Source organism: Neophocaena asiaeorientalis, unplaced genomic scaffold (genome assembly GCF_003031525.2).
Source record: "Neophocaena asiaeorientalis asiaeorientalis breed wild unplaced genomic scaffold, Neophocaena_asiaeorientalis_V1.1 scaffold123, whole genome shotgun sequence".
In the NCBI taxonomy this organism is placed as follows: domain Eukaryota; kingdom Metazoa; phylum Chordata; class Mammalia; order Artiodactyla; family Phocoenidae; genus Neophocaena; species Neophocaena asiaeorientalis.
Window position 1 is genome coordinate 7,695,242 of NW_020173666.1, and position 14,958 is coordinate 7,710,199.

Genomic DNA, 14,958 nt, shown 5'->3' on the forward strand with positions numbered 1-14,958 from the left:
CCCTGCTCTTTCCCCCCCACCCCTTCCTCATCCTCTGTCTTCTTCTTCCCACTCTCTCTCTCTGTCTCTCTCTTTCTCTCTCTCCTTCTCTGTATTAGATCTTTATGCTCTTTTTATTTTTCCTCCAAGATGGTCTGCCCACGCCTCCAGGTCAAGGGCCCACACGGGATGCACTCACGGTGTGTCTCTTCAGGAGGTCTTCTGGATTCCCCTTTTCCTCCATGCCCTCCTGAGCGATCCTCAGCACCTTCTCCAACTCTGCTCGAGACTCCTCAAACTTCTTCATCAAGCGGCTGTTGGTTTCCACATGTTTCTTCCAATCTCCAATTCTCTTTACCATATTCTTGATTGAAAAAATAATCATAATGGGATACTGATCTCTCATTATTGAAAATATCATTTTGTGAAAGAGTATTGTTTCTCTCAAAAAACACTTGGAAAGAATACATTTCATTATGATGAGAATAATCGACCTCTTAAATATTAATTAATATTAGAGAAAGCAGAAATAAAATTATTGGTTTCCAAACACCAGTAGATGAAGGATTTACCAAGAGTGAAGACATGAAACGCGATGATTACATGTCCTCCTTCTTGGAATTTTCCCTAGTTCACATCTCTAAAGCAGGCAGAGAACTTACCTGAAAAGCAACGTGCCCATCTGCAATCTTTCTCTGTAGCTTTGTCTGATCAAAATGCTTTAGCACGTTGCTCAAAGTCACAAACTTCTGAACACTATGACTGCCTTTCTCAACTTGGGTCATGGCTTTCTTACAGCTTTCTTGACAAGCTAACAGTTCCTACAGGAAAGGAAACCCACAACAATAGTATTTAAAAGGGCAAGAAAGAAAGAGAGTAACCATTACAAAACAATAAGAACAGCATTATATAGCTTTTAGGCTTTTAATCAGTAAGTAAAATCGAAAGTACAGAGAAGTATTGCTTTTCAGAAGAGCACAATTTTAAGCAATCACTGAAGTCAGTGCTTTTTACACGAGGCATTTAAATGTCACATTGAGTTTTCTGAATTTTTTTACATTTCACGCCCATCTTAATAACATCCGGAGGATGACAGAGCATCAAAATTGCTATCTGCCTAGTACCTGCATTCCTCCAACTAATAGGCCCATAATTTATTGAAAGGACAATTATGAAATCAATCTACATAACAGGTTATAATCTGACTCAATAAATTTAATACCAATGCACATAATAAATACTTTACTGAAAGTCAGACGCAGCAGATTATAAATCATTCTGTATCCTAAAATACACAACATTTGAATTCCTAAGGTTCCAAAGCTACCAACCTCATTAATAAAATGGTGGACCCCAGATCCTAACAAAAAAGGCAGCAGACCAAAGGGCCTGGGAAGACTTGGCAATTGTCACACATTTGCAGATGAGAAGCAGTGGTGACTCACAGGCCCTTCCATCTCTGATTGTAACGTAGGATCCCGGCAATTTGCTAGACAGCATGGAAGCTATTCAGCTCAGCCCGAGGCAAGCAGTCATTTTTTGACTTGGAACCATACCACTTGCACTTCAACATCCTTAACTGCTTTGGAAAAGTATTTCAAACTGGTTATTTGGATACCAGTTTGGGTAACTTGGATGCAAATATTAAGAGCAAGGTTTCTGTTTTGTTTTGGGAAAACAGAGTAAGGACACACTTTTTCCTTTTGGAGATTTAGGAGATAAAAGAGTAACATATGTTAGCAAACTCTTATTAAGTATTATTGATATTTATTATTATTAATATATTAAATACAATTTTAATCATAGAAGGATTCTCTGACGGCAACTTATAGCAATTTGGGAACGTAAGAAATGGCACTGTGACTTCAAAATGAAAAACAATTTTTAGCCAATATAATGAGAACCCATTAAAATAGGGCTTGGTGGTATAATCATTTTGGCTTACCATTAATAATAATAGTAATAAATATTAGTTGCCACCAGTTATAGAGTATGTGCTCTAATGGGTTAGTCACATTATAGAATATCTAATGTAATCTCCACGAGAAGTTCTCGACTTAGGTACTACCACCCCCATTTTAAGGTGAGGAAAAGAAGCTAATCAAGGCTTTGTAATTTGCTGTATCAGATCTGAATACCTGTCTGACTCGCGTCAGATACTCTCTGCTCTTTCTGCTAAGTGACACTGCCTCCCTTCCATGAATCTATTTCGATGACAACGGTGGCAAACCTTTTACCCATCAGTTTCACCCTCCTCTGATGCATAAGTTGATCTATAATAAACCAACTCAATAAGTAAATTAACGGCCACACTCAGGAGGCCGTTCTGCATACAGATCTGCTTACTAAAAGTAAGACAAAGAAAAATGATTAGTACTCCAAATATATTTCCAGAATTTTATGGTCATGTAAACAGCCCTAGTCCTAGAGGCAGGAAAAGATCTCGTAAGACACAAATGATAGATACTGGCTAGAAATGGAATGCAATTATTTATTTTTTTATATAGCTAAATAGATACAATTTAAAATTTATCTGTAAATTTTTTATCTATATAAATATACCTATATATAAGTATCGAGAGATATACAATTTTTATTTTATCTATGGTGGATAGGGTTTTCATCTTTAGACATGTGTTTTTGTTTTGAGTTGCCAGTACTAGTCTAGAGAAAGGTTTCTTGTCCTGTCACTGAATTTCTATCATTATATGCACCTCAGTCTTATCACACACGCATTAAATTAACTCCATCTCCTGAAGGGGACTTTTCCTTACCTGACGTTTCTGTTTAAAAAGAGCACTTGATTGTGCCTCGTGCTCAAGAACTGTCATAATTTCATCGATTTTCCCAAGTGAGTCATAAAAGACCGTCATCTGCTTTTCTAATTCTTCCAACGGTAACAGCAGCTGCTGAGACTCATAAAGGAGTGGAGAGTAACAGTCTTTGACCTTTAAAAATGCAAAGACAAAAATTCCATTAAAGGCCATTAAGGACCATAGCTCTCAGGAATGTTTTCTTCAGGATAGGGTCATTTTGGGCTTACAGAGCTCCAGTGACATTCTTTAATATTTCCTGTGTATTATTCAATTTTGACGTAAAAAAATACACTACTGCTATACCACTGAGACAAGTAAATGCTATGGAGTTTTCTCATGAAAATTCATCTAAATCATCCATCTGGATAGCACTTGCTCATCTAAATGATGTTAGTGAGCCAGATGGCATCAAATTCCACTTCATAAACTCTGAAACCCATCTTCCCTCTGGCCTCAGAAGCTGACCTAAGACAGTCATGAATTACATTATCTAGACCAACTTGTACCTTCCTACTTTAGTTTCAAGAACTCTACTACTCGATCCCTTAACCGCAGACAAACTTACAAACGTGTTGACTCATTCTTCCCAGAGAGGCCCTGTGCTTTCCTAACCTCCTCCAAGCTCCACACTTTGCTATTCTTCCCCTATCCACATCCCACTCATGACAAGCGCTCATGTCATATACAAACTTATTTACAAAGGTTCTCACGCAAGAACATGTCTCTCTAGTCTGAACTGGCCCAGCCGTCATCTGTTACTTGTCTTTTAAAAAAATGCTGTTAGTTTATACACCTGCATTGTCTTTATCTTCACGATGAGCTCCTGGAGATGAAGATCTCCATAAAGCGTCTGCCTTGTCACATTTATGTCGGAATCCAGCACCTCATACAATCCTGCAAGAACTTCCCGTCCCCCTCATTTTATTTAGAGTTTCTCCCAAAGCATTACTTTTGGAAACCAAGAAAGGAAATTAAGTACTCATTAGTAGACCATTTGTTTTTTTCCTTACATTATAATTATTCTCATGCTCTTGGATGCACTGCCTGAAAGAGAAAATCATCTAAAGAACGCTCCTGTCCTATTGCCGCAAGGCTCAGCTAAAATTACTGAACAAAATAAAGAGAATCTGCTGACATGTATGAAAATCAGTGTGCTTCAGAAGTCTTCCCTGGATACAACAGGAAACTTACCAAGATGCTACATCTAATGCAGCAATTAAGAAAGCATGATGACTTACGTGTGTCTAAAAGAGTACTTTGCTTTCTCAGAAGTTTCCGTAAATCACTAAACCTGACCTAGGCTAAGATGTGCCAGCCCAAGACAGGGCTCTAAAGGCTGCTTGAAGGTTACAAGTTGTTGACTCCAAATTGTACCCAATCTTTATAAATAATCTTAACTTGATTGCCTGAAAGAATTTAAAATTGCCATTCTACTATATACCAGTTTGACAAAATTTTCTTATCTTTCATGGCCATGATTCTTCTTATTTTCATCTATCTCACTTATTCCTCTCTTTCATTAATTCTCCACAGCTGGTTTCATATTGGCTATTCTCTTTCTACTTTTCCTCTCCTAATTAACAGGGTTTTCTGCTGTTTTTTCCTTTGCTGTCCAATTCTTCATTATGAAATTTTTCCATTCACTTATATAATCACTCCTTTCTTTTACCAGGTATTAATTACACAATCTAAGTGGACTTTGCCACAGTATCATCTTCATAAAATTCAACTTCAGATAGATAAAAAAATCCCAGTGCAACTTCCAAGCTCTTAAGGAAAATCCCTCAATAGAACAGAAAAGGCTTATGGCTAGTGCTTGATATTCACTGAGCTTCCCGCACAGAAGTGGCATAAATGTACATATCTTAAATCCAAGGTAGCTCTGTGAGATGAAGAGGGAGACTTTTCACTGCATTGTGGCCGTGTAAGCGAAAAATACCATAAATAATCTCAGAGTGGACGTACGTCAAATACATCTCAATAAAAGGTATTTGGGAATTCTTTCTCATTTAAGTATATGATGTCTTCCTCCCCCTTCTTCTTCCTATTCTTCTCCCCTTGCTTCCCTCTTTGTTTTATGGCTTTCAACTGGTCCTCTGTCCTCCCAGAGGAGGCCTATCTTTCTATAAAATACAGCTACTAGTACTTCTAAATTAACAAAGGTAATGCTTGGTATCAGCTCCATAGTTTCATTTTTTAAACTCATGACAAAGTTACTAGATGAAGAATCCCAATAAGAAATAAAAACATGATCTGCTAACAAGTAAATGATTTGCCCACGATGACAGAGAACGAGTAAGGTGAGCTGGAGGCAGTGTTGGTCCTGCATAGAGTGTCATGCTTTAAAATATTTTCCCACCTTGGTTAGCTGCTCTTTGAGCCCAGACATGGTTGCAAACATTTCGTTAGCTTCTTCTTGGGAGATCTCTTTGCTAATGAGCTGTGCTGTCTTTGTAATCATCTTATACTGAGCATCCATCACAGGCACCCTCTGCTCAATATCCTACATGAATCATTGAAACAGCTCCATTACCACGTGATACATTTCCTCTTAATTTCAAGATCTGACAACTGGACACAAATCAGTATGCACTGAATAAAACTCTAGACCTGTCATCATCTTTTGGCGATTCCAATGACTACTTTCCTTCATTACTAATATATGATATACTAGTAATATCATACAAATAAATGTTTCCTTTAAAAGTCACCATAATGCTTAAGCTAACCTAAAGATAAACTGAGGTAATCTTTACACTTTCAAAATACGTATGTTAATGTAGTATGGAAACATTATATCAAGTAAGTGCATGTTAACAATTTGGGGCAGTTCCTCTGATTTTAAAAATGAAACAACTTTTTCTTTAAAAGAAGTAATACATTGTCATTGTAGAAATTTATAAATTAGAGATAATAAGTTAAAGAAAATTTAATACAGTCTTCTCACACCAGAGCCAACATCCTTACCACCACAAGGCTCTGCTAAAATTACTGAACAAAATTAGTATTTTTCCTGTGTGTGTTTACACCCATTTTTTATTTTTACCAAAAAATGTTGATACTATTTTTGCTTTCCTTACTTAATAGTATATTGGAAAAGCCTTTCTATGTCATTAATATTCTTCCATTACTTCATTTTTGAGAGCTGCAGGGTATTCAAAATATGTAAACAGCACAATTCATTTAGCAAATCCTTTATCATTGGAGGCATTTATGTAGAGGTGTTAACTCCAGACGTCTGTGTTTTCCTAGTACTTTATATAATTTGATTGTAGAAAATAAAAAATCTCAATTAAAATACTATTTTGAAGTTACTCTATGGTCAATAAACCTCTACAAAAAATTCAAATAGATTTTTTTATGAGAGGTGCAAATCAGGATATGTACACATGTCAAATGATATCAAGGAGACATGGAAACAGCTTTTGCAATGGCCTAAAGTAACTTCACTGATCTTTCTATTCACAATAGAATTGGTTTTTCACTTTGTGTTCCAGAAAATCAGCTCACCTCTAAGTCTTGAATTAATAACTTGACATTAATAAAAGAGACTTCTAAGGGCTCTGAAAGTTTCCTAAGGGCTTCAGTTGCAAAGTCAGACAGGGTAGTAACACAATCTGTGTATTCTTTCTTCATTCTGTCCAACTCATCAGCTCGAGCATACTGTTAAGAAAAGGGAGGGGGGCAACATCGAAAGCCATTAAGCCAAGACTCTGGAAGCTTGTAACTTTCACTTCTACATACTCTCTGGAATGGTTAGGTGGTAGGAAAGACTCTAATTCCTGATTCTTATTTTAGATACACTTGAAGTTAGTCCAAATACTGTGAAAAGAAGAAAGGAACTAGCAGAGAAGCAACAAATTATGATTTGATGCATGAATCATTCCATATAAGTAGGTTCCATATGTCAACATAATCCTTAATCAAGCTTTACATTTCTGTTATGTTCCTCCATTACAAATGGGAAAGAATAAAGGACCAAATATAAACATAACGGTTCTAAACACATCTGTACTCTGCCTTAATAAGCCCATGCTATAACAATAAAAGAGTCTCTAAACAGCCTGTTGATCACAACATTTATGACGCACCCATGTTCTAGGCATAAATAGACCTGAAAAACATACTTGCTTGACTTCCATAAACAACTCTCTCCATCGTCCATTTAGCAACAGTAACTGCTGTTTGAGATCACGGGACACCATCTCATCACATGTTTCAATCAGAAAATTGCCAGCATCGTTCATGGCCGTGTGCTGCTGTATCCAATGAGGCAGATTTCGAAAAAAATCCTACACGAGAAACAACGCACTACTGTAAACCATACGCCAAAAGTTAATACATGACATGAAAGTAGCCAGACTAAGAGAAAGACCTTCGCTCTAAAATTTGTGCAAACTTTAAGGGGAATCCTAAATTTCTTTCAAAATGGAAACTTTTAATAAAGAAGGTCAAAAATATGAACTAGAAACGCTGAATGTCTTTTTATAAGAATATATGCAATATCTTTTGCTGAAGACAAAACAAAACATGACGACCCTTTGGTTATTCCTATTTTAGAGAGGAAAAAGCTGAATTTCGGTGAGTGTGAGGGACTTGTGCCTATAGTCTTTAGGCTAGTAAATACCAGTGCCAAAGTCACCTAAAAGGCATAATATTTTAGGGAAATGTAGAGCTGTCTTAAAAATCGTTTGACCTGTTACTTCTGATTTTATTCTATTTTATTTTATTTGTTGGCTGCACCATGTGGCTTGTGGGATCTTAGTTCTCTAACCAGGGATCAAACACGTGCCCTCTCATGCCTCAGCAGTGAAAGCACAGAGTCCTAACCACTGGACCGCCAGGGAATTCCCAACTTTTGGTTTTAAAATCTGAATACTGTACATGAAGATAATTAACAATCACAGAGATAAACCCTTGAAGGAAAAAATTAAATTATCTGGGCCAAGAACACAATACAATGACACCCTTCCTTACTTAAGGTCACACACTTGGCTATGGAACAGCTTCCACTTGATTTCGAATTAAATGCATATGTGCGTGGGCATACACACACGTATACACCACGGTAAAAACCAAGGACACCAAAGAGAATTCAAAATCGATTTCCTAAGCCATGTGCAGGAGGACTTCCTAGATAAATCGATGAGAACAATTCTGTATCTGGTGGGTATAGTCCCTTGGATGAAATTAACACATGACATCTACTAGGGCACTGCCAGTCTAACCGGAAAAGCCAAAATCTGTGTGGGTTACAGCTGCTCAGCCACACAAAAATACTTAATCTATATGAAATATAGAACGGGAAAACATAAAAATTATACATCTACTTGTACAACACAATAACAGAGGAACCAATCTTGCATGACAAGCAGTAATTCTAATATAAGTACTGTACTTCTTCATGGGAATCTGGCATTTTAATCTTTTACATACATATAAATAGTTTTTCCATGAGAAAAATACCAAGCTCCCATTAAGAAGTGTATATACAGAAATCAGTCCATTCCATGTGATCTTTTAATGTAAATGATATTAAAGTAAAACAGTTAACTCTTGCAAAAAAACACACACTCCTGTAACTGGAGGAAAAACATCACTCCTACTGAGAATAAGACCGTTGACTGAGGGTTGATAAAAATCCCAAAAAGAATAGCCAAAGAGACAAAAATGTAGTGACCCATCTGTTGAACCAGTGTATGCCATCACACAGATTTAGTACTACTTTAGCCAAAGTTGTTTTCATCTTCTCTTAAATTAGGAAATCCTCAGAGGCTGTGCACTGGACCTGCCCCTTCAAGCCCAGACCTTACTGTGTGTATAGCGCCCTCTGCTGCCTATCGGGTTTGGCCACTGCTCCATGGGTTACTGCTCTTCTGAATGCAAAAGTCAAACACTGTTTTAACACAACTTTTATAAAGCAGCCTGTTTCTTGGTCTAAAATAATTTAATAACCTGAAAATGCGGCTTTTCAGGCAAGGTCAAGATTTTTGTAACACGTTTTCAGATATATAACACTCCCCAGACAACTCTGCTGTGAAAATCTCCTATTTCTGAATTCACCTGTGCTTGTTTCCTTTTATAAGAAGCAGTCTTACCTTTTTGGCATGTTCTGACTGATTTAGCATTTTCTCAGCATCCTCTAGCCAAGCCTGAAGACTAGCCACGGTATTGTCATATCGGTCCCAGTTGGCAATGACTTCTTCCAGCATGCTGCGCACGCTTCTGACTTCCACTGAGAGGTTCCTCCACTGGACAGTGGTTTCATTCATGAATTTCATCACGTTCTCAGCCTCTTCCACTGAAACGGATAGAACAAATTATAATCCTTATTTTGTCTTTTAAATCCACCACACCTTTTTTCTACAGTTTATACACTGGTGCGTGTTCCTAATTCTTCCTAGGATTTTAAATTCAACAGATATAACGTTAGAATTACATTCAGCTAATGTTGGGGACATGTTATACCTTACTCATAGGTATTTATTACGATTAAAGGCAATGATATATTTAAAATTCCTGATAAATGGGATGCAATAAATGACATATATTTGTCTGCATTTTATATGCACTCAGATACATATATAGTATAATCACAAATGCTATAGTTCATTTTCGGCAAATATGACAGATATATCTGCAAATTGAAACAGACATATTTTACAATTGTGTCTTTACACTAACTTTTCATAATATTCAAGTCAGTCCACTTTTTGCCTTTAACCGTTGGAATTGAAAATAGGTTTGAATATTACAATTTAGGAAAAGAATGCTTATTTTCCTCTCTCTCAGAAGATCACACACGCAGATATATGATTATACAGGACAGGCATTGCACAAAGTCAAGGGGACTGAATCCAGTATGTGCTTTCCAGGCCAGTGGCATGGTCACACAGAGATTCTGCAGAGAAAAAAATGATTTGATCATACTGAAACCTGTAGGCTCTAAATTCTACTGTATTCAATACTGCAACCAATTCTGTCTTGTGTTTTACCTGAACCATCAGCTTTGACGTACATCTCAGCTGTCTGCTTCAAGATCTGGTATGTCACTTCATATTGTTCAAAGAACTTGCTATTTTCTATAAAAGACTAGAAAAAAAGGGAATGGTTAAACGATAACCAATACTGGCTTACACAGACATGCCAAAGTCAATTTTCTTCAGTATAGGTATGTGGATATGTTACCCAAACCTACCAACCTCATTCTTCTGAAAAATATCAAATTAATTCAACTGCCATAAATAACCTGACTATTTCTGAGAATATAACTTGATTCTACACTTTTAATTCTAATTCACTCCTACTTTGAGAAAATATTATATTTCTCCTCCACACAAGGGTTTGCTTTTAGAAGAGACAGAAGTTTCTCCAGAGAACCTGGGGCTACCATTTAAAAAGCACTAAATTTGGAACAAGGCTGTAAAGTGTCCCACTGTGTTTTAGCTGTAGGGTTCTGTCGCTCTTTGAGCAATAATTCTGGTGAATCATGACTCTGAGGAACTTCAGATTATAAATAACTGGCACAATGCAACGCACACTTTCTTAAAATAAAAAGTAAATACAAAAATATTTACAAGTAGAAAAACGTTAAATAATCACACATTCCATCCACGTTATCCATATGCTGTCATATTTCTATTACCTAGTATAAAAATTAAAGGTAAGACATGTCTATATCTATGTCTGTATGCAACTTACATATGTATTAGAGTTACTATAAGCAAATGGACACCATAAAATTGAGAACATACAAAAAGTCCTTAGGTAAGTTTTATTATTGTTAACTCCAGGAAATATGAAATAATTCCTATTTCAAAGATGATTCCTACTTCTGTAAAGTAGAAAATTTATGTAATTATAGATGACAACATACTTCCAAAGGCTTCTTAATTTCTTTAATAGCATAATTAGTTCCTATGATGTAAACTCAGTAAAATACTTTGTGTCACTATTATAAAATACAAAATTAGCCTTCAAAAACCAGCTGAAGTCCTGAATAGGATGTTGATGAATGCTTAATACGGAGATGCAAAATGTTTGTGTGCAGAGGCAAAACTATTCATACAGCAATTTCATAGACATCCCTAGATTTTATTGATAGAAGTTTATAGTATTTCAAGATTATATTAAAATACATATAATACATTTCATATCATTTTATGTTTGCATTTACTTATATTGTAACTATTCTTCAAAGATATAATGAATAGAGAAAGCTGTGAACTACCTGGGATGGGCTTCCCTGATGAATACCTTATTCAATAACTTTAATACGCTTTATTATTTTTGCATGAGAATTGGTTAGTTCATTATTTAGCCTTATGTCTTACTCCCTTAACCTCTGCCTGCTCCCCAAGTGGGGAAAGAGTAATTTAGTGGAATTTAAATTTTGAATAATTCAACAAATAGGGAGGTCCTGGTTTGATCAAAAATGGAAGATTACACCTAATGTTCAAGACACTGTAAGAAACTGAAGAGATAAATATATTTGGCAAAGTTTAAAACAAGAGTCTCCATTCAGTTTGGACACAAACTCCAAGAAGCTAATGGAAAAAAAATTGTTCGAAGTGTCAAATAAATGGGAAATAGTGCCTATACTGGACATTAAGACTTACACATGCTTTTGCTAGAGTGGTTTACAAATTCATTATAATTGAATAAGAGAAAAGTTAATTCCAGTTTTCATTTTTGGCCTAGGGTAGGAGCGGGGAGAATGCTTTTAGCATAGTATAAATAGCATAGTATAAATGTCATCGAGATTCATTTAAGTGCTTTCCTATGAGGAAAACTAGGTAATTAATTTTTGAAGAAAGAAAATTTACTTGTTATTTTAATTTCTGTTTCATTTATTTTTGCCCTTTTTCTCTGAGTCCTGAGTAACTCCATTTAGTAACAAAATTATTTTGTCTATTAGAATCACTTTAGCAGGAGGGCTGCTCAATCACCTTTTTTGCTGTGAGCTACATAGATAAAGTCTCTCAGAAGAATGCAAAATTAAGCACAAATGTTATGTTTAAAATAACAGTGACAGGATTAGTTTATTTCTTTCAAAATATGGCTTACATTTGGATATCAAGTTCAACAGATAAGACATGCTGGTCAAGGGACTTTTAAAGTTGGTGGCACTTCAAGAAAAATAAGATATCTCTTTATGCTACAAAATGCAAAGTATTGGTGGAAGGGACTAATTTTCTACTCTCAAAAGATAAATATAGATATAATAAATTAAAAGCTCATCAATTTCACTCAAAGGGAGGTAAACCAGACAATTTAAGATTTTAAAAATCAACTTTGAGAAGTAGTTTCATTAGAACTGCCTATTTACTTTAATAAAATCATTACAAATAATAGACCATATGTTCACATTACTTGTTGCATTCACATAGTCTACGCTCCCAAGAGCTCTTCTTTTATGTGAAAGAATGAAACGTTGTCTCATTTCTTCCATTGTAAAATTGGAGCACGTGTTAACTAACATGGTTATGTCATGAACAATTCAAACCAATCATCTTCTGATTTACATTACAGTATGTAATCTCTCACCTGGATCATGTGGCCTAATTTAATCAACAAGCATTTGTGTAGTATCTTCCAAGAATTCCTTGAGCACTTAGGGGTTACGTACCTTACGTAGCCCCTATGTAGCTCTCTAATTCCCTAACTCTTGTAAAAAGTATCTTTTTTTTGCAGATGAATAAAATTGAATTGAGAATTCAGACTAAGGAAAAGATAATTATGGAACCCTTACATCCCAAATATTACTTTGCTTATTGATGTAGCAGCATATGGCTGATTACAATCATTTCTTTTAGAAACCAAGTGAAGGATTATATTTAAGAAACTGATTTTATGAGTTTATTTGAAAGTCTTCATGCACCTTGAAACAGTCTGTTCTAAAGAGAATGATTTTCCCAAAAACTTCAAAAGAATGAGAGCAGCTCTATGGGGTATGAGACAGAAGGAAAACAATAATGAGTCAGTCTTTTTTCCTTAAAAAATCCCTAATATTCTATTATTATTATTGTTGTTGTTGCAGTTATTAAAACTTTGGGAAAGATTAAGTTATTTATAAGGTCACATGGGTAGCGAGTAGTTGAGCCATGATTCAACACATTTCTACGTGACTGGTGTCCAGGCTTCAATAATCTCTCCCACCTCACCCCACCCTGCCCCAATAACATGCCGCCCATAACAGACATGATAGTAACTAGCAGGTTGCAGTACGGAAGTGTAAAATACTGTCAATTACGGACCAGCATTAAATGGAACTGATACTTATGTGAACTATATGCTTTAGTTCACTGAGCTGCAAGAGATCACTTTAATTATTTGGTCTTTTCGGTTTAAAAAAAAAAATTTTTAAAAAAACCTTTTTTTCCCAGCCAATTTTGTTAGAGAGTAAAGTTCAGTACTTAAGCACAAAGGTTTCTGCTTCGGGAAGATGTGGATTCAAATCCAGATTCCACTTCTTACTAACTCTGCCACCTGGAGCATGTGACCTGAGCGTTCAAAGGCTCGATTTCCTCAGTGAAACAATGTGAAAATGCCCAGCCCACAGGGTCATCGCTGAGAAGGAAGATGACACATGTAAAACACTTGGCACATAGAAAATGTCAATATCCTACAATTATTAAAACTATTAAACTACAAATACCTTAAACCCCTTTTTGAAATAGAAGCTTAGGCGATAAATATGTATTTTTTATCAGGTGATAAAATATTAGGAAATATTTATTAAAACCCGATATATTTGTAGAGTTATTAGCAATTTTACAAATAATTTTGAGAGTTACGTTACCTAGCAGTTTAAAATTAGCAGCTCAGTGAATGTCTATGAAGTAGGCAGAAAGTACTGATTTTTTTTATTCATTAGTAATAATTCTTTACTTACATATGCTTTAGTTGAGAAGTTCAAAGAGAATTATTAACATCTTTGTGTTGGAACATTAACCTGGTGGAACAGTCCCATTAGGTATTTCAACCTAATTGGCTCTCCTTAAATAGCGAGAACAAAGACGCATCCTGAATAATTACCTCTGAGCTCAGAGTGTATCATTTGGCATGATTAAACCCGAAAATATAAATGCATATCTGTATTTAATATTTTTGGGACTAATGCAATTGCTTAAACTTAAAAAAAAAAATCAGATTTCTCATTACTTTCCAAAATCATTCAAAATGAATAAGGGAACATAGTGTCACAGATTTCACATTTTTGGACAAATGTTTCCTAGAAAATTGTAGTAAATCTAAAGAAAGATTTTATCGTTAACCTGTTAAACTTTTTTTTTTCAAATTCATGTTGTTCATTTAGCGCTTAGAAAATAAAATTAAAATGTAGCAAAATATATTATGGTTCTAGGATGTAAAGATATGGTTTCAATAAATATTCAGTCATGCCACTTACAGAGCCACTGAGAGCACTCAGGTTAGAAATGGGCTTATATTTTAAATTCATCAATTTATCATTTAGAACTTGTGATTCAATATAAATGGAACAGTTACAGGACTGAGATGCCCTATTAACATTAATTTTGTGAGCTAATTTGTATTGCTAATAAATTGGGGGGGCATGTTTAACTAAGAGAAATAAACTGCCTTTAATAATTATAATTCTCTGATTATATGTAAATGGAAACTGCTAGTTACAGAATAACCTACTTTCCTCCTTAATGCAGGGCTACTACTCTATGTAAATATAGGATTATCTATGCTGATAGCCCAAAATACGAGAAACTCTTCAAAAATTAAGTTGGTACAGAGATTTGCAGACAAAATTTTACTTTTCCTGGGTGCACACAGGAAGCAGTGAAGCTCACAGAATGACTGTAAAAACGGCATGCTTGACCTAATCTAAAAAAAAAAAAAAAAAGATAGTCCCCACATGAACAATCGAGGATTGTTCTACACTACCCATGATTGGATTTTAGAAACATGAAGATAATCTTTAAGTATTTTAATTCCGGTTCAGTAGTGAGTTCACAGTCAGTTGTACACAATGCAAAAACTTGCTTTTTTAAAGCAATAAAGCCAATCACAATGGTTCAATATGATTACTGCAGCAAAACCTTTCATATCTCCAAAGAATATAGGTATATATTTCAGATTGTTGTGAAAAGCTCACAAACTTACATCAAACCCATTTAACACACTGGTACCT

At 35.3% G+C, this 14,958-nt stretch overlaps 1 protein-coding gene across 1 annotated transcript in view; it reads right to left on the reverse strand.

Annotated features, from left to right (window-relative positions):
• The window catches only part of SYNE1 (spectrin repeat containing nuclear envelope protein 1), a 451,837-nt gene that overhangs the window by 300,472 nt on the left and 136,407 nt on the right, over nucleotides 1-14,958 (reverse strand). Inside the window, exons 16-23 of the mRNA XM_024748028.1 lie at nucleotides 9,791-9,887; nucleotides 8,894-9,096; nucleotides 6,923-7,087; nucleotides 6,306-6,458; nucleotides 5,155-5,298; nucleotides 2,754-2,927; nucleotides 642-800; nucleotides 179-343 (exon numbers count right to left, since the gene is read on the reverse strand). Coding sequence (XP_024603796.1) covers nucleotides 179-343; nucleotides 642-800; nucleotides 2,754-2,927; nucleotides 5,155-5,298; nucleotides 6,306-6,458; nucleotides 6,923-7,087; nucleotides 8,894-9,096; nucleotides 9,791-9,887 — 1,260 coding nt within the window. The remainder of the gene's footprint in view (nucleotides 1-178; nucleotides 344-641; nucleotides 801-2,753; nucleotides 2,928-5,154; nucleotides 5,299-6,305; nucleotides 6,459-6,922; nucleotides 7,088-8,893; nucleotides 9,097-9,790; nucleotides 9,888-14,958) is intronic.